A 23494-nucleotide genomic window follows, 5' to 3' on the forward strand; every position below is an offset into this window, starting at 1 on the left:
GCATTGAGAGCTTTGTAAAATGCACGAAGCTGGGCAGGGGACTCTCTGGCTCCCGGAAAGCGAGGGAGGCGCGGAGTCGTCCCAGAAGGTGGCACCGATGACAGGGCCTTTGAGCGGCAACGCTCCAGGTCCCACGTCACATCAGCCGACCAATGTGGAGAAGGCAAAGAGCAGTGGTGCTTCTTCGCCTACTTCTTGTGCTTCGACTTACCCGAAGACTTGGAGTGTGACGAGGTGTGGGGGCTCCACGACTGGTTTCGAGACCTTTCTCTCGAGCGGGACCGGGAACGATGTGGAGCCTACTGCCGGGCCTCCAAAAGCTTTCAGGACTGCTCCCACAAAGACTTAGGAATCATGGACCGGCAGTCGGAGCATGACTTCGGGTTGTGGTTGCGCTCCAGGCACCAGAGGCAAACGAGGTGGGGATCCGTCACAAGCATCAGTTTGTGACAGGCATCGCAGAGCTTGAAGCCGGTCCGACGATGGTACACCCCTCATGCACCAGGAGTGGAAGACTCAAAAAAGAAGTCGACAAATGTCGAAAAAGGCTTAGTCAAAAGAGGACTAAAGGGGTAGCTCTCTTCAGATTTGTGCTAGGCTGGCACGGAAATAGAAAGAACTGATGTTAGTGCGCAGGGGCGGCGTCTAAATAGACACCGTGACGTCATCTCAGCGAACACGACGCGGACGACAGACGCGGAGTTGACCGATGCAACCTACAGACGGGCAGGGGTACTGCTGAGAAAAAATTCACCGGATCCAGTCTGATGCCTGGAGCTAATTCTAAGGTAGGAATCTATAACAAACCGTCTCTTTCAGATATGGCTCTATTGCAGGAGGCCGACAATGCTCTTGGAATTCTAGACATAAACAGCACTTGCTTCCTGATTCTTCTCGACCTATGATTAGCCTTTGATGTGTCAACTACCACATGCTCCTAAACCCACTCAAAAATCAAATGAGCATTGTGGCATGGTCCTGAAATGTTGCTCTTCATTCCACAGGGCAGGTCGCATAGAGTAAAAATTGATAACCATCGCTCCTCACCTATTGTGGGTGGCAAAGGGGTCCATACTTACCCCAACCCTATTTAACTTGTACATCGAGCCGCTGTGAGTCCTTCTTACGAAGTCAGGGATTTTCTATCATCAATATGCAGATGACACAGATGTAACTAAAGGTCTCCTCAAGAAACAATATCTCGCTGCTCGCCACCATCCTAAACTCTGTTCACAACTGGATGAACTCTCATAACATATAGCTAAACTTTTCCACAATTTAATTTCTCCTTATTTCCACTTTGAAATCCACACCTCTGCTGCAATCCTGTATGGATTCACCAGACATCCTCAACAGTAAACATACCATTGTTGACAGTGCCAAGTACATGGGAGTCCTCCTAGACAAAGACTCAAGGACATTCTCAAATCAGCACCATGGCCAAAACTCGCTATCAACTACATCTTCTTTGGGGAATCCACTGTTACATTCTAGAACAAGATCTTAAATCTCTTGCTCATTCATTGGTGATCTCCGAATAGACTATTACAAGGCTCTCCTGACTGGTCTCTCCAAAACCCATCTCAGCCCCCTGAAAACAATCCTACACTCTGTAGCACGGTTCATCTGAAGGGCCAAAAGGAATTACCACATTACCTCATGGTGATCACTCCTCTCCAATTGTTGCCAATTGATAAAAGGGCTATCTACAAGACTGCCTGCATCACCAAGCACACATCGACTCCCCGTTACCTGGCAGACAAACTCAAGCTATCAGGCGGCTCCAGACCATCGTCATCCTTTAAAAGGGAACCCCTGATGGCACAATCCTTTTCGTGAGGGGAAACCATAATCTGGAATTCACTACCCCTAAATTTGTGCACGAGTATATAGCTGACGAATTTCAATACAGACCTGAAAGCCCATCTATTCCAATGGTATTTTAGCTAAAACACTGTAATCAACTCTTGGCAGAGGCATCTATACTACCTCAACTTTTTACAGCTGTATACTACCTCAACCTTTTTACATCTATCTATACTTTATATATACCCAGCATATTGCTGCAACCTTTTTGCAACTTCTGTTTTAGGTAATGATCTACCTTGTGATACTTACAACCTTTATAATTACTTGCTGTATTGTCGTTCTTAAACTATCTGTAACTTCCATGTAACTAAATCTCTCTTCTTTGAAGTGCTCTAGCATCTTTGGGTAATGTCAGTTCTATATAAATATGCATAAATAAACAATTAGCAGCAATCGCCCCACGCACCCCATATCCCCGTAAACACATAGGAGCTTAGACTTGTGCCACTTTAGAGAGCATGCTCTAAGTACTGTCCATTTTTATTTCTTTTAGTTTTTCTATAGTAAGCACGCCTTAAGACTACACTTACCCAGGCAGTGTGCTCTTTGAGGTAACATCCCTTGTACTCTATGGTGTTGGGATGTTTGAGCTGCTGTAAAAACTTCACCTCTTTTATGATGTCCTGCCATTTCTATGAGAAAGAAGAAAAGAAATAATATGTTTCTTAAAATGGTAAAAGTGACAAACGCAAGAACTAAATCAAATGTACACCACGCAAAACAAACAGACCTGTGTCTGTCCTTCGCATTAAGCTGTAATTCAGGACCCCTTATTAGTCATTCCATTTCTCAAACTACATCTATTGACCACGTCGCTCATTTGATACTCTTGCCCTTCTCACTACACAAAGTTCTTGTAAAGTTGACCATTTCTTCTTTACCTTTACTGTTTCTACTCCTTTCTCATAGTCCCCTTTACAAGCATATCAAGCCATTTACTTCTCAGTCTTACCTCATTTGTCTGTTTCCCGCTATAGGACATCTTTTTAACAGCCACAACCTCATTGGTACCCACATGAGTGGCCTAAAAGAAAATAATAAATTCCAAGTCAGGGAATGAGATGACACAGAATACATTTGTACGGTGAAATAAATATTTTTTAGCATTCCATCGTGGAATGCAGTAGTAAACATCAAGATGGAGTACCCAGCACTAAAAGTTATGCAAGCTAGGTAAACCACGAAGTGGACCTTTGCAGATTGGTCTACACAGAACAGCAAGAGCTTCAGAGAAATAGCTCTTAAATTAAGTTCCTTTAGGGCAACCGACTGACAGCAAATGGTACTATGTGAATTCATTAAAATTAAACTCAGAACAGTTTACATTGAAATCACAAGCCTCTCTCCTCTGTTCACACCAAGCTAGACATCTCTGCTGGATTCATCACTGTCGATCATCAAATGATACATTTTCAAACATTTTTATCCACTTGCATTGCGGGCAAGGCTCTTGATTTCTCCAACCACTCATATCTCCCGCGAATCGGTCTCTCTCACCACCAATCACACTCTAAGATGGTGCTTTCCAAAGATGTGTACATTGCCACCTTCTATTTCCCCTTCACACTAGATCATCTCTCTGTGATATGCTTGTTTGGCTTTTCAAGTTATCTCTATTTAGATAACATGCAGGCATTACTTTCCTTTCCCTTCCGTCGTACCTCCTCTTGAAACCAAAATAACCACTGACTCACAGTCATGCAATGCTAAGGAACACTGTAATCACCTGCTCTTAACTTGAAAACTTTATCAATTAACTGGCTTCTCTGCCCAGGCTAATATGTCCCCCAACCCTTAACCTACCCCAACCTCTTCCCATTTGTGAGGAACCTTGGTGCTTAATTTAATTTCTCCATGAAGCTGGAGTCTCTCATCTCCTCCACCTTTAACTATCAAAAACATTGACTTGCACATCCTCTTCATCATTGTTATATTGTTAATTAACATCACAGTTAGTAGCAACTTGGAGAATGTATGATGATACAATGCGTGCTATTACCATGTGGTAGGTAACAACGCGGTCGTTACAACGACCGCGTTGTTACCACACGTGGCTTTACATCGCAAGTCGTTGCTACGACTTGCACTAGATGGCGCGCTGAATTTAGGAATAGTATAAATCACTATTCCTACTTCAGTTAGCGCAACAGCAGGGAATGTGTTGGATTTAAAATCCAACACATTCCCTGGTGTTGCACGCCACCTAGCGCAAGTCATAGAAACGACTTGCGATGTAAAGCCACGCGTGGTAACAACCTCGTTGTTACCTACCGCGAGGTAATAGCACGTGTTGTAACCGCTGTTTCCCCAGCTTGGATTATCTAATACATTATAAGCCAGATTCCCCTAAAATTCCTTCTCCCCTTTGACAAATTCATACATTTACCACTGGGCAGCACTATCCAAAAGACACCAAGCCAAATAGTTCTCAGTCAACCTCAGAACCCAACATAACCTCCTATTATTAATTTTCAACACCCACTCCCAAATGGTCTCTTGTCCAGTCTCCCAGCTTTTCATATGACACACTTCAGTAGGCACCCTTCCCTCTGTTAACCTCAACCTCCTCCCAGTACAAAAGCCACACTTTGCCATGCTCCATTCCAATAAGACTCTTTGAGATGTAGGCCATTTGAACTCCATGTAACTTTTCCATGGTTCATGGAGCTCCATGCACATATATGTGCCATACCCTCTTTTCTGCTCACACGATTAAACTTAAATAATTCATCAACACCCATTTCACAACGTGTACCAACACTGTTCAAATGTACACATCTGTGTAGGTAAACTTTCTAAATGTTGCATCTCATACACTATTTATTATATGAAATATCAGCCTATGCAATTGCAACACTACCTTTCAATTACTATGTAAAGTGTGCCTGACAGAAGAACTAATTAAAGGAATACAAACGGTTGGACTTGGCCCTTTTGGCAGGTTCACCCCTAAACTTTTTGCCTGTCTCCTAGCCTTTTCCCTGTGTAGTGTTGGTAGTTTTTGGCCTCTGCGCACTTTAGCACTGTGGCCCAGTGTAAAGTGCATGCGCGCTCTGAGTGCGTGTGATCAGACTGGTCTGCCCTTCCATAGGAATGCATAGGGGATAGGTGTGTCCATGGTTAATTCCTGGTATGAGAGGAGTGCAGGGTCGAGTTTAGTATGTATGAGTTTGTGAGAAAAAATGCTGCGCAACGGTATGCGCAGATTTATGGTGACTGGTGGAGAAATGCAACTTTTAGAAGTTGGCATTTCTGTGTGCTATGTGTCTGCCTGCCTGATGTGGAGTGCATGACTAGCTTGTGAGTGGCAGGAGCTATGGGGTGTGGGTGGCTCCAGGAGACAGGGTGAGTCAGCCCAGTGGTGAATAGAGAGATCTGCATCTAGATGGGAGGGAGTTGCTCCTGGGACCTGAATAGGGCTGTGCCTTTCCTCCACAATGCTGGCTCCGCCCCCTGTGGTGCGTCTGATCACTGAGCCCCCACCTGACAAAGGGGAGAGGAGCTGGGCCAAACAAAGTGCCCCAAATCCCCCCTAAACCAGTTCTGACTGGTATCCCCAAGCCCTGTGCTGTGACACAAAGGGAGGTTGCAATATAAATATATATGTCTGTGTTGTGCTTGTTCTTACTTTTGGGGGGGGGACACTATGCCAGGAGGAACAGCCGCTGCTGTTTCCTGGGGGTCCCTGCGTGCTGGCCTGCCTGGTTGAGCTGTGCTGTGGTCCCCCCCACACCAAGGGCTCTTTATTCGGGCCACTACTGGGGCTGAGGCTCCTAGCGCCTTGTGAGCGCTCTAAACTTAGTGGCCAGAGAGGAGCCTTTTATTCAAACCCCACCCAGAGGGGAGCGTGAAGGAGCTGTGCTGCTGGAACGCCCCAAGGAAATCCAGACGTGGGGATTCCCCCTCCCGAGAGCAGACAGGTACAGGAGCCCACCCAGAGTGAAGGATGTTACGTGGGAGAGTGGGAGCCCACCCCACTCTCCTGAGATTGCTAATCAGCGGGTGCCCACCCCACAACTGTGCTTAATCGTAAGGCGGGAACCCATCCCGTGCGTGCTTATGTGAGGGAGAGTGCAGGCGCGGCCGAAGGAAGAGTCTGCCCAGAAGTCAGGCATCCAGAGTGCCTGGTTGTGGGCGGGGCTAGATGGCCGCCAATTGCAGCGCGGCAAAGAGGAAGCAGGAAGGAGCCTTGCAGGCTCCGCATCGTAGTCCCGGGTCCCAGGAGGGGGCCCGGGTGAAGTCAGGACAATCGCTGCTCTTTGTGGGGCCCTCGTGACAGGAGGAGCCCCCCGCATGCCTGCAAAAGTCCCGTGACCCTGGGAGAGGGACCGGGTGAAGCCAACAGAAGAAAGGGGGCACCTGAGCCTCGCGGGCTCCCTTGGCTGCAGGACCTGCCCTCCCCCTGCCGCAACAGGAGCAGAGAGCATCCCACCGCGACAGGAGCAGCGAGACCCCAGAGCCCCGGTGAGTGAGGGGAGGGGGAAACGTCCTTCTTTTGTTCTTGGTGCTCACGAGGCACCCGGACAGTCCTGCGTGGATTCTGAGCGGCCCCGCCTGATAGGGGGGGGGTCGCTCCAAAGTGGGGGCTAATTTTATTAAAAAGCTCAGTGGGGCCCCAAGGGCACATATGTGCCAGGGCCCAGTCAGGTTATTTACCCCAGCTGCCCCGTTCGCAGAGGGCAGCTGCAACGAGGGGGGCACATTGCTGTTTTAAGGGCCAGAGGGGCACGTGTTCGCTCCAATAGTGGCCATATGTTTTTCAGTTGCCCCACGTGACAGTGGGCAACTGTAACGTTTTGGGGGCGATATTATTTCAGAGAAGCCCCAGTGAGGCCCAGAGGGCACAGTTGTGCCACAGCCTATTTGTATATTCACAGCTGCCCCACCAGACAGAAGACAGCTGCAACGTTTTGTATTGATTCAGAGGGCACATTGGGTGGCCAGGCCTTTCCTTCATTCACAGCTGCGCAGCACTTAGTGCCAGCTGCTCCGTTTAGGCCCTCATTTGATATTCCCAGCTGCCCAGCAAGTAGTGGGCAGCTGCAAAGTTTAGGTCTGCGCAATGACGCACCCTTGACTTCCGCTGCATAGGCAGCAGCCCCGACCTTGGGACATAGGGCATTTGAGCCCCACGGAAGGCCAGTTGGCCGGGGGTCAGTTCCTAATGTGTTTATGCACCATGATTTTTGCATAATGTGCTTTTTTACGTACGAGGTTGGTGCATAATGTGTGATGCTAATGTAGGTTCATGCCTAATGTGATTCATGCACAAGGTGATTTATGCATCCTCTGTTTTACGTTGCAGGATCTAGGTCTCAGTTCAGTATTTCACCAATCGTTACTGGTTGTGCTCTACATTTACTATTTGTGCTACTGTGAGAGGGAGAGCCCAGAGAGAATGACTACTTCCTCCTTCCCACTACAAAGACCAGAATCCCTCAGGGCAGGGAAGACGTTTTTCAGGAGCAAACACCTACAAAATAGCAACACGGACAGAAAAGCACCTACTTTTCCTGTTTCCCCACAGACCAGCCCCAGTCCTGGAGGTCTCGTGCGGCCACGCCAAACAACGGAGAAGAGGGGAGAAGCTGACCCCGGAAGTGAAACGCCAGGGGAGGTAAAAGCACGGCCCGCCCAGGAAGGGTCGTCGTTGTTAGGAGGAAGCGGAGCCCGGAGAGAGGAGTTGTGCGCGGAGTCACGAATTGCCCGACAGGAGAAGGAGCACGCTGACGGCGACCAGAGCGGAAGCGAGGACGACGAAGCAGACGACCGCTGGACCGAGGAATGGTGGAGTCCTCCGGAGGATGCTGAGGAGCGGCCGCAACTCAGGGGGAGAGTTGCGGCGGGGCGGGTGAGTACCGCTGTGCAAAGGAACATCAGGGAAGCTGTCGATACGGGAGGAGGGCGCGTAACGAAGGAATCGGGAGGAGGGAGGCAGTTGTAGAAGCCAGGGAGGAAACGAGTGTGTAGAGCCCAGACCTAAAGGAAGGATTTGGTAAACACCCCATTCTCTGGACCATATTTATCTGTACCTGTAGGCAAAGTATCCTTGGAGATCACATTTCCGTAGTTTCCAAACTCACTATTTTCACATTCCCCCCCTCACTGTTCCCGTGACCCCCTCACCATTCCCTATTGCGCACAGCAAAATTCCGAAACACCGGGTGTTGGTGACGGCAGAGCATAACGCCATTTTCTTCACATAAGAACTCACAAACGGCCACTATTGTTCTTTTTCTTTCCTCTGAGCCTCCGGTCACGACACCACGACGGACGGAGCGGAGGACCAATACCGGGCCGCCGGCCATACCGTCAAAGAGACCCCGACCACCACACCGTCTTCTCACTTAGAGGACCCCGACTGGAAAGAAGAAGCAATCCCTTGTACTTTGAACATCCCGTTGGTGCCACCTGAAAATAAAGCCACTCCTGTTAGACACTATATAAAGCCTCCGCGTCTGTATATCCGACCCAGTCTCCCACAGCTACAATTACTGGTTGTGTTATACATTTATGATAAATCTTACTTTTACTATTTCTATTAAGTGATGATTCTGACAGTGGTCCATGTGGCCCTGTCATGTGTATATAATCCCCTGTAAATATTGCCCAGTGCCCGCTGGCACAGTGTATATTGTGTGATTACCATCTAATGTGTTTTATGATAATACAAAGGCTATTTTTGATATAACCTTCTGTGGAGTTCCTTATGTGGTGTACCTAGTGTGTTGCTGCTGCGTGTGTGTTGCACAAGCGCTTTACACATTGCCTCCGGGATAAGCCTAGCTACCAAGGGGGTGAGCAGGGGTTATCTTTGGCGTGTAACTCCCTTGCCCTGACTAGAGTGGTGGTCTCTGTCTAGCTTTGGAGCAAGCCTTAGCCAACCAGAGATCCCATTTCTAACACGAACAAATATAAGCAATTTCATTGTTTGATCTATACATAGTTTCTTATTCACGGGGGTTAGCCTTTGCTGGATATCTGAAAGAAAGTGATAAAAAGTGAGGCAAAAGTAATTACGGGAAGCTGCAAGAGATGTTACCCTTGTTTAAAAGCAGCTGTACAATTATTGGCAGCAGTCCTAGTTATGGTATAAAAAGTATGCTTGCGACAAGTAGTAGAGGCACAAGAGGTTTTATCTAGGGTAGTAATTTGAGTAGCACGTTTAGCAAAAGAAGCAGTAGTATTGCCAACAGGACCACTATTTATCTAACAGTAACCATGGTACTGGTTTCACAGGACTGGAAAATTGAGGCATAGCTGGTATACAACAAAGTAAAAGAGTATGCTTGTCATATAAAACAAACAGTGAATGGAATCAACTCTAGGAGCCTGGACTTTAATGGCTGTGGATATGGGCATTTATGACCACAGGTCTCCTTTACGGTGCAACAGGGTTAACAGTCTGTTCTGGCGCTAAAAGCCTATCAGGTGGCTGAAAAGGTGTTTTGCTGGTATCATAGGGATTAGCCTATTCCTCCTTGGTATCATTGGAAGCTGCCTATTCCTCATTCACCCAGAAAAGGATGACATCCTAATATCCTTAGCCTTTTATTACCCGGTCTGTAATAATGGGTAAACAAGATTGGCCTGAGAACACAGTCAAAAGTGAAAGGACCAAAGCCTGTGGATCTCTAAATATAATGCACAGATCTTTCTGATGGACAATTGCAGACTCTTGTCAGAACCTTTAATGTCTCGGCTGTGTCACTACAAAAAGTCTCTCTCTGCTGGGCCAGTGCTAGCTTTTGGGTGAAATAGGCTAGATCCACATTAATATTACGGAGAGGAGTGCATATGTTGTGTTAATCATATTTCGATGGACTAAAGGGGAAAAGTAACCAGTCTGTAACCACTTTGTCTGCATTAGATTACTCATAATCTGAGCCATAAACATGTCTATACCATAATTTCTATACTTCATATAGACTAAGAGCAGATGTAGTCTAAAGGCCACAGCTGCAACTGAGTCACCGGGTTCAAGTTCTGGCATCGTCTCAAAATCCTGTGACTCTGGAGAAATCACTTAATCTCAGTGTGCCTAAAAAATATGTATTTGACCTTATGCAATATAATCTGGTGCTCGCATAAAGCATTGCAATGCCTTTGGGCAGAGTTTGTGCTATACTAAACTGCAAAAATAAAAAGAATTAATTAGCAAGTTTGAGGGATGTAGTTTACAATTCTATAAAATATATCGATGCTGGAGACACTCTAAGGTCATTCCTGGCACTTTTTTCGGAGTAAAATCTGGCCAGTTCCTACAATCTGGCCCTAACCTCAGTAATTCAGTGGGTTTATTGATTACTTAATTTCACAGAGGACTTGCTTTGTGAGTTTTTCAGGTTCCTTCCTCACAGACTCTCCCCACACACTGCAACTGTGCGGCTACACTAGTCCTTTATTAAGCTGTAGAGCCCCAAGTAAGCTTTTAAATTAGGAAGGAATCATGGTCTTAACTTAACCAAATATGATGGAATAGCAAAAGTGGCCAAAGACAACAAAATGCAACCGTACCTACTACTGGCAATGCAGCTTAGGGTTCGAAGAACAATCCTGATGAAAATTAATAGCCTCCCGCTATTTGAATAAATAGGTTCTTCCGCAATTAGAACAAATATGCCCCCACTGTAGATATCAGTGATGTGATTATTATTTGAAAGGTGTTAAAATCAGAGAAAAAAAATTCTTAGGCCCTAGTTTTTAAAACTTATTAGAACCTCTTCGATTGAGCGATTGTCTTTAATAAAATCTGCCTACAAAGGAACAAATTTGTAAGTCTTTTACATTTTGGAAAGCTTTTTATCTCTGTATCAAAGGTGTATTTATCTCATAAATATTGTCCCTTTTTATTGGCTCTTCTCCGTGATGATTTTACATGTGAGGCCTACCAGAAGTGGTAATGTATATCTAGTGGCAGGACTGCTGACCTGATTGGGGGCAAAAGCATGTTCTTTCTCAAGTTGCTGTACACGTGGGCTCCTATCTTAACTGTTAGATGGAGCTGTCAGGCACAGTTATCTTTCCTTGGAGACTGGGATTCTTGACCATGTGGTTTTTCCCCTCAATTTAGTTGTAATATGTTCTCTATGTGGGCAACAGATGTCGAGGGTGAAAGTATGGGGATGGGAGGCGCTGGGAGGAGGGTATGTTGTTTTGCATGGAATTGCTATTTTGAACAGTTTCCTTTTCATATATTAACCACAAGAGCTCTCCACGTACTAGTTCCTATCTCTATGCCAGGTTTCCGGATGTTATACTCCGTCCCAGCCCAGTGCTTGGGATGTCTGGGCCTACTCTGCCTCTTCCTAGCTCTTCTCCCAGATGATAAGAGTTGTCTCCTGGAATGTAAATAGTCTCTTAGACCATATCAAGAGATCAGAAGTTTTGCAATATATTAAGAGGTATACGTTGAATGTGGTCCTGGTTTAGGAGACACCTCTTGGGGTCTCAATGCCCTTTTTTGGGCTGATTTGGGTGCGACTGTGTTGATCACGTGCGCAATTCGGGAGGTTCAAGAGGGGTTGCGATTCTTTTCCTTAAATCTTTCTCCTTACTAGTATCTGCTAACCATGAGGATCCCCAGGGGTGGTATGTGGTCATCAAGGGGCGCTTGGAGACTAACCAATTTAACTTTGTTTCCTGCAACTCCTAAAAACTGCACTGCCGACACTCCAATCCTTGGTGGTGGCCCTGCCCTCCGGGACAACGATGACTGGAGGGGACTTCAACGCGGTCCCATGCGAGACACATTTGACGGTCCAGGCCTAGACAGGTTAGCACGCTCTGTGAGCCTATCTTTCTGGGCAGACTCTATGGGTCTTTGAGACAACTACCGTTCCTGGAATCCCGCACAACAATCTTACATGTATCTATCTGCAGCTTATAAAGTCGTATCTAGAACCGATCTTCTTTGGCTGCCGGCTTGCAACTTGCTGCTGCAATTTGTCCAGATCTTCCCAAGATCTGATCATGCTTCCCTTCTTCTTGAGTGGGGTGTCCTAAGCGGCTCCCTTCGACTGATGTGGAGGTTCAATGCGTGGCACCTGACTGATCAAAAGTCAGCAGGTGGCGGAGTTGGATACCCAGATCCTTGCTTTAGAGCACCGAGCGGGTGGCTCGGAACCAGAAGCGGTTAAGCGTCCACTGGAGATGGTATGGGCCAAGATGCGTCATGTCTCTCTGGAAGAGGCGCTGCAATGTTGGAGGGTTTCAACCCAGAGAGTGTACTCCTCAGGAGACACATCGGGCAAGCTGCTATATTGGCTGGAGACTATGGAGGTTTCCAACAGGGTGGTGCCCCCATTAGTGAGAAGCTGCCAGCAATTGCCCAAGAAACTGTATGCAGCGCACCTGACTTCACCAGGTGAGCTTGAGGAGCATCCCCTTCTTAGGGATATACCCCTGCCCTCTATCCCTCCTTCCTTGGCAAAAGAACTGGACCTGCCACTATCGGCAGAGATAGTGGAGCAGGCAATATCGGACTTTCAATCTTTTAAGACCTCTAGTCCGATGGGTTCCCCATCGAGTGTTTTAAACGATATTGTCTTATTTTGACTCCACAACTATTGGCCCTCTATACAGAGGTGCTGAAACGTGGTTCCTTTCCTCCGGACCTAGATATCGCCACCATTGTTGTTATACCCAAGTTGAGACAGCCCGCAGACTGTTGCTCCTCATATTGCCCGATCTCACTTATCAACGTGGGCATCAAGATTTTTGCGAAAGCCTTGGCGACGAGACTCAATCGGACTCTCACCTACTTAATACATCCAGACCAATGCAGCTTCATGCCAGGTAGGAGCATCGGCCACTGCATTCCGAGGGTGCAGCTACCCCTCTCTCACGCATATTGACTAATTGGTGATCTGGCCCTTGTTATTGTCGATTTCCAAAAGGCATTTGACATGGTCTCCTGGTCGTTTCTTGAGACCATGCTCCATTGGGCAGGCTTCGGACCCTCCTTTTGCAGACTGGTGGGATTGCTGTGCCGTACACCCTCTGCACAGGTTTGGGTGAAATGGGTTCTCTCTTCCCCTTTCCCGATCCGCAGAGGACCACCTCCCCATAGAGCCGTTAGTGTGCCAGATGAGATGTGATGCTCGGGTCCATGGCCATCAGTGGGGGTGATTGTATTTAGGACCGAATCGCCCTATACGTGGACTATGTCCTGCTTTTCCTCTGTAAGCCACGAATGTCAGGCCCTAGATGCCTTGAAATTCTCGAACTCTATGCAGAGGCGTCAGCTAATCCATTATAGTGGAAGTGGCTGGTGAAGCATCAGGGCAAAATTGGTGCAGTGATATCCCAACCAGACATAATTCTTTATGTTCTTGGGGATCCACATCTCCTGCCTTCCAGACCTGGTCTGGTCCCTCAACTTTCGCCACCCTTGCATCAGCGATGGATAGTGACTTGCGCATATAGAATCGTCTGCCATTCAACCCGATGGAGCACAATGCAGTGTTTAAAATGATGTGTCTACCCCGGTATCTATATGTATTGACGAATTACCCCATACTATTCCCCAGACATGGTTTTAGTCCTTAACTTCACGACTGATGTCCTTTGTATGGGCAGGTGGGCGACGTTGTGTGGCTTTTTCATCAGTTCGCAAATCCCCATTTGATGGAGCCCTTGGCATTATTATCTTGCGACACACCTGGTTCCTGTGAATTAATGGTTTACAAAGACGGGGGTAATCCCGCATATCAACTTGAATTGCACCTCTTGGGATTTGAAGGGCTTCTCGGCCTACTTTATGGTTGCACTCTGCCCTCCATGGTACTCTTCTGTACCCGAGTGATGCTGCTCTGATGGAGAGCTGCCCTGCCCCACATTCAATGGACTAACCGCCTTACGGATATGACACCACTGTAGCAAGGAACCTGGCTTGGGCAGGTGGTGGCTCTCGAGAGCTTCTCTCATTGAGACTGCATAGGTATTACTTACCTGGGTGACGTTCGCCAGATCGGGTCCCTTAAGTCCTTTCAAAAACCACGGGCCAATATGGCCTATCTCACACACAATTCTTCCACTATATTCAACTGCCCCATACTCTACTGCTTCACCTCCCAGTGAATGCGCAGATCCCAGAGTATAGCCCTCTTGAGGTGAAACTCATGATGGGACACTTGGGAAAGGGTGCAGTGTCAGTGCTCTATCGCTCCCGACTGATTAAGGCGCCAGCCCTTTTCCTCTCTGGGTGGGAGGGTTGGGTGGGTGAGTGAGTTGGATGATGACGACTGATGGGAGGCATGCCTGGCCATGAAACAACTGGCGATTTCCTTGTGCCTACGGATGGTCTAGGTCAACTAGCTTCATGCGAAATATCTGTCCCCCCAGCGACTGCAGATGATGGGCCGTGCGGACCAGGCCACATGTACATGCTGTTCCACCCCTGCTACTGACTTGTATCATATGGTTTGGTCTTGTCCAGCACGGACGGCCTTCTGGAGTGGGGTGGGCCATGAGATTTCAGAGGTGCTGGGCTGCTAGGTTGAGTTGGGCCCTCAGGAGTCGCTTTGGGTCTCTTGGAGGGAGTTGGTGAGGCACACTCGGAGAGGATTATTATAGAAGTGGTCTCCTTGCTGTCCAAGCGAGATATTGCTCACAACTGGAAACATCCTGAGCCCCCCTCCCTGGTGGTATGGGGGAGAGGTGTCAACTGGTGTTCACGCCAGGAACAGCCAATATTTAAAGCATGGGATGTCCCCCAAACACACAAGAAAATATGGGGTCAATGGTGAACTTATCATGGACTGCCAATGTAAATTACAAAGCTATGTTAGTGAAAATAAATGTTCAGTGCTCTGGTCCAGAAATAATATATCAACTATGTGTAACTATCAGTGGATGATGCTTTGTACTGCTAAACCCATTAGAACTTGTTTACAATAAAAAAAATGTATGCATGGTGTATCTGACATGCTACCACGCCACTTTCGTAGGAGATCAAAAACACAAATAAATAATGTAATGTTACTAAGAAAAGATACGTGGGGGCGTGTCCAAGATGGCGAAGTGAATGGACGCACTCTGCCGGCGCTCCATCCCCGTCCATATTCTAGCACTCTTCACAGTGGCCCCCGACCCTAAAATCACTACTGGATCGAGCAACGTCAGCATCCAGAGCAGCGACGCATCGCGGGTGCCCAAATTGACCGAGATGACAGAGCTGCCGCGGCCGGGTCAGGCCTGGTTTACATAAGAGGGGAGACTGCCGGCGTATGGGATTGCGCCTGGCCCGGTCAGATAGACATTTGCTTTGCGAGCCGCAGCCCAGCTCCTGGTGGCTCTGCAGTAACAGCTCAGGGGGGAAGGGGGGGGGGGGGGGGGGGGTTGGGGCAAATCAGCCCCCCCATTGCCCGATATCGGGACCTACATGAGTGCGGCCTAGCGGGCGGCCGCTACCCAGGGTGCAGATCTCAGCAGGACCGGCCCTCAGGTACTTCTAGCTGCAGCGCCCGCCTCTTCGCTTCCCTATGCTGTGCCTCCTGGCTCCTGGGGCTCTGAGGAGGGAGGTGATTTGTGGATGCCCCCTGGATTTGGAAAGCACGCCGGGCCTACCCGAGTATTAGAGGGGCCGTTCGCGACGACCTTCGTCAGAGACCGGCTGTTCTTTCTGGGCCCGTGTGTTGGAGCTTCCTAAATTACGCACCACTATAAAGGGTGGAGAGTTGGGGGATATAGCTTTGCTCAGCCCCCGCGAACGGCACATCCTGGCCTGGTTCCACTTCTGTATCTGTGGGGCCCCTGGCGCAGCATCCACAACCCACAGAAGACTCGCTGCTACGTCACCCGGCTCCAAGCTGTATCCAAGGACTCAAGACCTGCACTGAGCGCAGCGCTGTACGCAAGCCCAGGACGACTTAGGGAACCTATGGTGATACCTATGAGACACCAGAACACTTGCATCAGTTGGTAACCTGGAAATCTGAAGCGGACTGATTTGCGCATTCTGCCTGAAATCTCGACTTGAGAGAGGCAGTGTATGTGGCTTGGACACCGCTCGGGAAGTGCTAAGTGGGGCCTAACGTGACGGCTGCTAGCACACAAAAGCGGGAGGTCACTCGTCACACTGAACTGGTGTCTTGGGAGATCTGGTGAGGCCCTCCTCGCTTATCAACGCTTCAGTGGGGAATCATCTTTTCAAACAACAAGGGGACCCAAGTAAAGTCAGCCAGGGACCTCGGGAATCAATTATTTTGTGCTACAATGGTCCCTAGGGAGGTAGGAATAGGAAGTAACAAATGAATACAGACCCAATCAGTGCTGTATTGGTTAACTTATCCAGCCGGACAGTGGTTCAATATTTAATTTATCAGCAAGTTTTTTGGATATAAACAAACACAAATACTGAAAAGTGGGACACAAGCCTGCATCCTACTACATAAACATAAAATAGGGAGAACATTTAAGCGAGGTTCAGGCAACGCTTACGGTTTGTTTTGACAAGTAGTATGAATTTTAAGAAACAAATCGCAAGTAACGTCTCTACACAGTTAATAATGACATCACATTTAGTGTATGAGGCGTTTTAAGGTGTCAACGTTTCGATCCAAGTGAGCAATGCGTGGATCATCTTCAGGACATTATATTAGCATGACTGTATATAAGTGCCGAAGATAATTGTGGGAGTCCGAAGGGCCTGCCACGAGACTCTGGGTGTGACAACACCGGATGCGGGAACGTCCGGGCTCGGTAGGGGCTCTGGCCGTCGCAGATATGCGGTACTGGTAGGTCGAGGATCAAGGGGCACTTCAGGAGGGGCGGCCTGTAATACGACTTTGCGATGGCAGCGCGATGGCCTCAAGTAAAGAAATTGGAGGGATTCACGGGAGTGGAGCCACAGGCGTGTGCTCAGACAGCGTAATGACCAATAGTCGATGAATGCGCCGTGCTGCTCAGGGGGTCAGCATCCGGGATAGTGGGGAATCATGGCCTCCACCAAAGGGAAAAAGGACAGAACCGTCAAGGACATGCTTACCAAGGGCACAAAAGACTCTGCTTGAGAAACCGACTTCTGAAGACGCTAAATTACCGGGCGGCGATGGGAAAGCGGAGAGTGCAGTGACACGCGAGTTCTAAGAAGCACTATTCGCAACGCTGCGGGATGACCTCCACTCAGTTCAAAAGGACCTCACTATGGAACTTAGCGATGCACGCCGAGACATTGACGAGGTGAGGGAATTCCGGCCCTAGAGGAGGGCTCCCTTACCAGAGACGCCGAAATTAAGGCCTTTCAACAAGAAATCATCCGTCTACAGGACCAGCAACTGGACCTCCAGGACCATGCCAAACATCTTGAAAATAGATCAATAAGAAACAACATCCGTATCCGGGGTGCCCCAACGGTTGCAGAGGGATCAGACCTGGAGGGCTATGTCCAAGCTTTATTTCAAACTATCCTTGGAGATGGTGCGTCCGGTAATATTAAAATGGTCAGATTTCACAGAGTGGGGCTACCCAGAGTCCCCCCTCGTCAACCTGCAGACATCCTGGTCTGCGTTCACAACTATACGGAAAAGGAAGCAATCCTTAAGGTGGCCAGGCTGACCCAAAAGAAAGTTTCGCAGTCACAACCCTCCAACTTTTTCAGGACTTAGCAGCATCAATCCTCCTAAAACTGAAAGAATTTCTCCCGGTCACCGGCCATCTCTGCTCCCAGGGTATCTCCTATTCATGGGGCCACCCATTTTGCCTAATCTTTCAGCTGAATGGCAAAACCTACCAGCTGTGCTCTGTCACAGAGGCATGCAAAATACTTGGGTTTACTCCTACCGAGTTGGCCGCCTCGCATTCCCCACGGGGTGGAGAACTATGAGAGGAAAGAGATCGCAGTAGCCAGAGGGGATGGAAGTCTGCACTCTACCGGCCAGACCCGGCAACTATTGCACAGGAAAGGTCAGAGGTCCTACACTCTCTCTCAGCGGCGACAAACAAGAAGGTGATCCTACCTTATAAGGTACTATTTGTGGACTGAGGGGTGGATGACCTAGGGCGGGGGGCGCAGGTGTCAAAACAACTGGTTCCATGGATGTCCACTATGCCCTGGTAACCCCCAAGTATGCAGACTTCCAAGTTATTGAGAACTCTTTGGACTCTCTATTCAGTGTTGTATTTTATTGTTTATTGTTTTGGGTTTTGGTACAGGGGTCCCCTTCCGACTGTTTACAAAGGGGCTTTGCTATCTAGTGCTATATTTACCCTCCTTTTTCATAGGCGTTTTCCCCTCCGGGTTATTGCAGCTAGGGTCTTGGACACTACCTGCCCGCCTATGCACGCCCCAGTCAACACACACACTATAACGCTTAAATTGATCAGTCTCAATGTAAGAGGCCTTAATAATCCCACTAAACGTTCTGCAATACTCTCCCTTCTGGAGCATTCGCAAGGGGACATTTGTTTGCTTCAGGAGACGCACTTATTGGCAAAAGACTCCCATAGAATGCAGAGTAGGAAATTCCCTCATCAGTTTTGGTCAGAAGGGGAAGAAAGGGGGGATAGCAGTGTTATTTTCCAGTCGTTTCCAAGGGCTTATCACCGGTACATGTCATGAGATTAAGGGGTGCTTATTAGCAGCTAAAGCACAAATAGGTTTGTTTCACTTCACTATTGCTTCCTTATATGCACCCAATGGAGGCCAAGAGAAATTTATTATAGAGGCACTTGCAGGGACCCTTCAGTCTCCAGATCAGGCCATCTTTGTGAGTGGAGACTTTAATTTGGTCATGGATGGGGGGGGGGGGAGGGGGGGAGGGACTGCAATGGCTTGCTGACTCTGTGACGTATGGCGTCTGCTACATGCTAACACCCAGGATTATACGTTCTATCCACTGCACACAAAACCTATGCACGGCTAGACCTTTTTCTGGCCTCCCCTGCCGCTTATGCACAAATCTCTGACTCTACCACTGAACCCCGCACACTCTCGGATCACGAGCCTATCACACTCACTTTTACAACATGCACACCCCTGCCACAGAGCCCGCCCTGGCGTATACGTGAGACGCTTCTACACTCGCCGGAGGTCGTGTTCTCGATTAGACAAACAATCATTGACTATTTAACAGTTAACGAGTCTGGCGAGGTCCCCCTCTCCGCAGACCCTAAAATTGGTTGTTAGGGGTGCCTTCATAGCAAAAGTGGCCCACGACAATAAGCTCCACAGGGAAAAGAGGAAGGAGCTGGGGAACTCTGTTTTAGAGCTGGAATCCATCCACAAAGGCACAGGAGCCCACAAATTAGAACAGGCTCAACTTCAATTGAAGCGCCTTGACCTAGACAGAGCGGAATATGCAATGCTTCCTCTTAAACAAATTCCATGTGGGTATTAATAAAGGAAGTTGGATGTTGGCACACTGACTTCGGGTCAAACGACTTCTGATGCCTTAGATATCGCTGCAGAGTTCCGAGCTTTTCATGCCACCCTATATAAAGGCGATGCCAGAACCACTCAATCTCCCCAGCCATATATCCAGTAGTAGTATAAGACCTTCTTTCCTGAATTGGCACCTCTGTTGACCTACCTCCTTAACTCCTCTGAGAGCCTGGTACCCTGACAGATTCCATGCTACAAGCTACCATCTCTGTAATCCCGAAACCAGTGAAGGACCCTAAACACTGCAGCTCATATAGGCCGATTCCCCTGCTTAATGTGGACGCCAAACTATTTGCTGGCATCCTGGCACACCGTCTGGGTCCTCGGATGCCGTGATTGGTCGACCCCTACCTGGCCGGGTTTATCCCCTCACAACAGTGTGGCAACAACACCTAATGTGTGTGCAACTTCATTGATAAAATCCATCGCTGATGTGAAGAAGCCCTCCTCCTGGCTATAGACGCAGAGAAGGCGTTCAATAGGGTTCATTAGCCATATTTATTTACGCAGAGAAGACGTTCAATAGGGTTCATTAGCTATATTTATTTACGACCCTTCGAAGCTTCGGTATGGGTGTGTGGTTCATGAGCTGGATCCACAGCATTTATAGCGCGCCCAGGGCTCCTGTCCGTAACGGTGTGAGCTCTAAGGGTTCTGCGTGGAGCGGGGAATAGGGCAGGGCTGCCCACTTTCCCTGCTCCTCTTTGCCTTATATATGGAGCCCATTGCCCAGCATTTGAGGGACGACCACACTGCGATAGGCATAAAGTTTGGAGCTGCCCACCACTTGATCAGCCTATACGCCGATGACATTATAGTCTCAGTCGCACAGCCCCTCTCCTCCCTCCCTGTCATCATTGCAGAACTGGACATGTTTGGATCTGTCAGGTTTTAAGATAAACCTACTGAAGACGCAAATCCTAAAACTTTCCCTCCAACCCGATATGGAACAAACCCTGCTTGCACGTTAGGATTTCCAATGGGTGGAAGACGAGCTTCCATACCTGGGAATAGTTCTCTCCCAGACTCTCCCGAAAACAGTTTGGGCCAACTACTCAAAACTCAAGTCCTCTGTCCGTGAGGATCTGGAGCAGTGGCAACGTTTGCCCCCGTCCTGGCTCGGCAGGATTGCAATGGTCAAAACGAATGTGCTACCCATGGCCCTTTTTATTTTCCAGAAGCACCCTCTGACTTCACCCTCGGGGGATCTGACCCAACTCCAACGAGAAATGGACTGTTTTATATGGGGAGGACTGAAACCCAGATTGCAAAAACAATTCTGCAACGTTCTAAACAGGAAGTGGGGTTGGGTGTCCCGAACATTTTGGATACATTCAAGCCGCCCAATTGAGATATATGATTGAATGGAACCGCCCTATGACAGAGAAACACTGGGTCTTTATGGATCAGACAGTAATGGGCTCGCACATCTGGAGGGAGACCTGACTTCCCGACCACATTGATCCTGGGCACTCTAGTCATCCCCAGTTACTGGCTCCACACTGAGAATTTGGGACAAACTAACGACCACGCCTGGGATCTCTTAGTTTCCTTCCCCGATGACCCCTCTATTCGCAAATCCGGACTTACCGCCTGGACTATCCCCAGTTGTGGCCAAACGTTGGCTGCTGGGTTGTGGCATGAGAAAAGGTTGCCTTTTTGATCACACCGACTTCACTCCCTTCGATAAGGTAAAATTCCAATACGTCCTTGAAGAGACAGATAAGGTTCACACACACCCAACTCTCTCATTGGTTGCTCCACCTGGATATTCACCCTAAGGCAAGCAGACTTATGACCCCCTTTGAAAAATGGCTGTTTTTAAAGTCTGACAATAAGAAAATTACCTCAAAAATCTATCGCTTTCTGATGAGAGCATCTCCTCTACACAAGACTCTGGGACAACGCCGATGGGAAGCTGAGCTTGGGCGGTGTCTCTCTGAGAAAGATTGGGGGGGATATACATTACAGAACCCACCACACGACATACAACGCAGGGCACATGGAAACACCTTACAAACTTAGCTCATATTGGTACTACACTCCGGCTCGTGTCCAGAAATGGAATAAGCTATGTAACGGTCTGTGTTGGCGGGGAAGTGGTAGTCCTGCGACTCTGATACACCTCCTATGGAACTTGACCAAGCTTACAAGGTATTTGGAATTAATCCTAAATGACTTCGATAATGCATTTGAAACGGAGTTGCCACTATTCCCGGCCTATGTCCTTCACTTACCCGCTCCGGTCCATGAGGAGGCGCCAGATCACTATGGCGCTTAACGCCACGTGTAGGCTGCTTCAGACAAACTGGGGGTCCGGCAAAATCCCAGACCGTAGGCAATGTCTTCACCAACTTTAGTTACTACTAGGTATAGAGCGGCTCTCAATGGCTACTAATGCGGACCCCATGCTTTACGTGAAACTCTGGTCACCCCTCATCACCATCCTGTCTAAGGAATTAAGGGAGCTAACATGTCCTGCATACCAACGCATCTTAAAGTTATTGCCACCTGAGCAGGGGGATGAGAAGGCTTTATCAAGATGATGCTGTGACCTCATACCGATTTTCCTTAGGATATTACACAATACATGCGATTCAGTCTGAAGGGTTGAGGGTGGGCAACAGGGAGTTTGCTTTTCTTCTTTCTTTTTTTCCTCTAGTTATGTTTTGATACGTTTCATTTATGTTTTAACGTGAAGCAAGACCTTTACCACAGGCAGTGGACGCACCACAGGTTTGGTCTTTTCAGCCATAATTTGACAAGTGTAATACACAAGAGGCACAAGGTTATTCCAGTGTCACTATCCCCTATATGCGGCCAGCGCATCCTGCGTTGTAGGCGACTGGCTGTGTAACCATACTACTAGTTGTAATTCCTCAACCTGTTTTCATAATGTTGATTGAAACACACGGCAGGCCCGAACGAGGGTTGTAGGCGGCTTGCTGTGTATGTGATTTGCTTCCTTTTGTTCTGATGAATCCTAATAAAACAGATTTGATCCTAGAAAAGATGCTGCACTGGATTAGTCAAGTCACCAATAAGCATGTATGTACCCTAACTTTTATGCTTCATACAGAATAAGAGGTTGGCAGGGACTTTCATAAAAATCTAGAAAAAAATACCAATGATGGAGAATTGTAGTTGTATGTAAATTAATTTTTTCTTCTCCAGCGTTCGACCTTTAAATAAATGGAAGGTGTTGATGAAGCTTATCTTACTGAAACTCGCTTTGCAGCAGTGCTTTCTCTCCTTTTATCTCATCTTCAAGAATGAAGAAATGTAATTACCTTTGGCAATGATATTTCTAGTGGATTCTAAATCTTTCCACATAATCCTAACCTTATGAATACCCTTATAACTATCCTCTAGATGCCAGATGGGATCCAGAAAACTTCTTAACCCAGTAGGCGCTCTCCAGCACTGTCCGGTGGGATCATGCAACTCCAGCAAAGGTTCTGTACAACACAAATAGGGCAACATTAGACTATATATGGTGCTTACTGGGTAGCAGGTGTCGTGTCTTGTATTTTTTCCTTGCCCTTTATAGGCCTCAGGAGAGGAAGCGAAAGAGGAAAAGGTATGCTGAGCAATAAGATGTTGCTGTTCCACCATAGGAAAGTATTCATAATTTTGGTCTTTAGCAAAACTAGATTCTGCCATTGCCCCTCGGCTTGTGACCATTGCATTGTCAGGCACTCTTAAAGTGAACTCACATGCAGTGAAGCATACTGCACAATGGTAATCCATTAAACCATCCTCTTCATCAAGTTCCTTACAGTCCTTATAGTGAGAGGTTGTCCTGTCTAAAAAGAGGCTGCAGCTTTTGGAATGCCATCACCCCCGTCAGGTCGGTGTATACATTCCCAATGACAGCGTTTATGATGGACCCAAGAAAGGGCTGCATCCGTTGGGGCATTTGGCATTTATGTTGCATCCTAACTTGAGGAGTAAGGTTTTGAGTGTGTGGTAGGCATTTCCTGCTGCTGATCTTGATTAGCCAGACGTCTAGATATGAAAAGACGTAAATGGGGTTTCTGTATAGTTGAATGACAACCACTGCTAAACACTTTGTGAACACTCATGGATCCGCAGTGAACCTGAAAAGCAAAACTTTGAAATGGTAGTGCAGTCCACTTCCCACAGTGCAGGGGCACTGGTGGTGGGCAGGATGAATGCAGAAGTGGAACTAGGTGTCTTAAGTCCTACACTATTATTAAATCCTCTTGTCAGAGCAGCAGG

At 47.9% G+C, this 23494-nt stretch overlaps 1 protein-coding gene across 7 annotated transcripts in view; it reads right to left on the bottom strand.

Moving 5' to 3' along the window:
• Window positions 1-23494, bottom strand: part of TAOK3 (TAO kinase 3) — a 1246906-nt gene that overhangs the window by 803084 nt on the left and 420328 nt on the right. For all 7 annotated transcript variants that reach the window (XM_085636070.1, XM_085636074.1, XM_085636076.1 and 4 more), the window contains 2 exons: window positions 2822-2893; window positions 2400-2501 (listed from right to left, as the gene is read on the bottom strand). In XM_085636070.1, coding sequence (XP_085492196.1) covers window positions 2400-2501; window positions 2822-2893 — 174 coding nt within the window. The remainder of the gene's footprint in view (window positions 1-2399; window positions 2502-2821; window positions 2894-23494) is intronic.

The sequence above is a fragment of the Triturus cristatus genome, chromosome 11 (assembly GCF_964204655.1).
Source record: "Triturus cristatus chromosome 11, aTriCri1.1, whole genome shotgun sequence".
In the NCBI taxonomy this organism is placed as follows: Eukaryota; Metazoa; Chordata; class Amphibia; order Caudata; family Salamandridae; genus Triturus; species Triturus cristatus.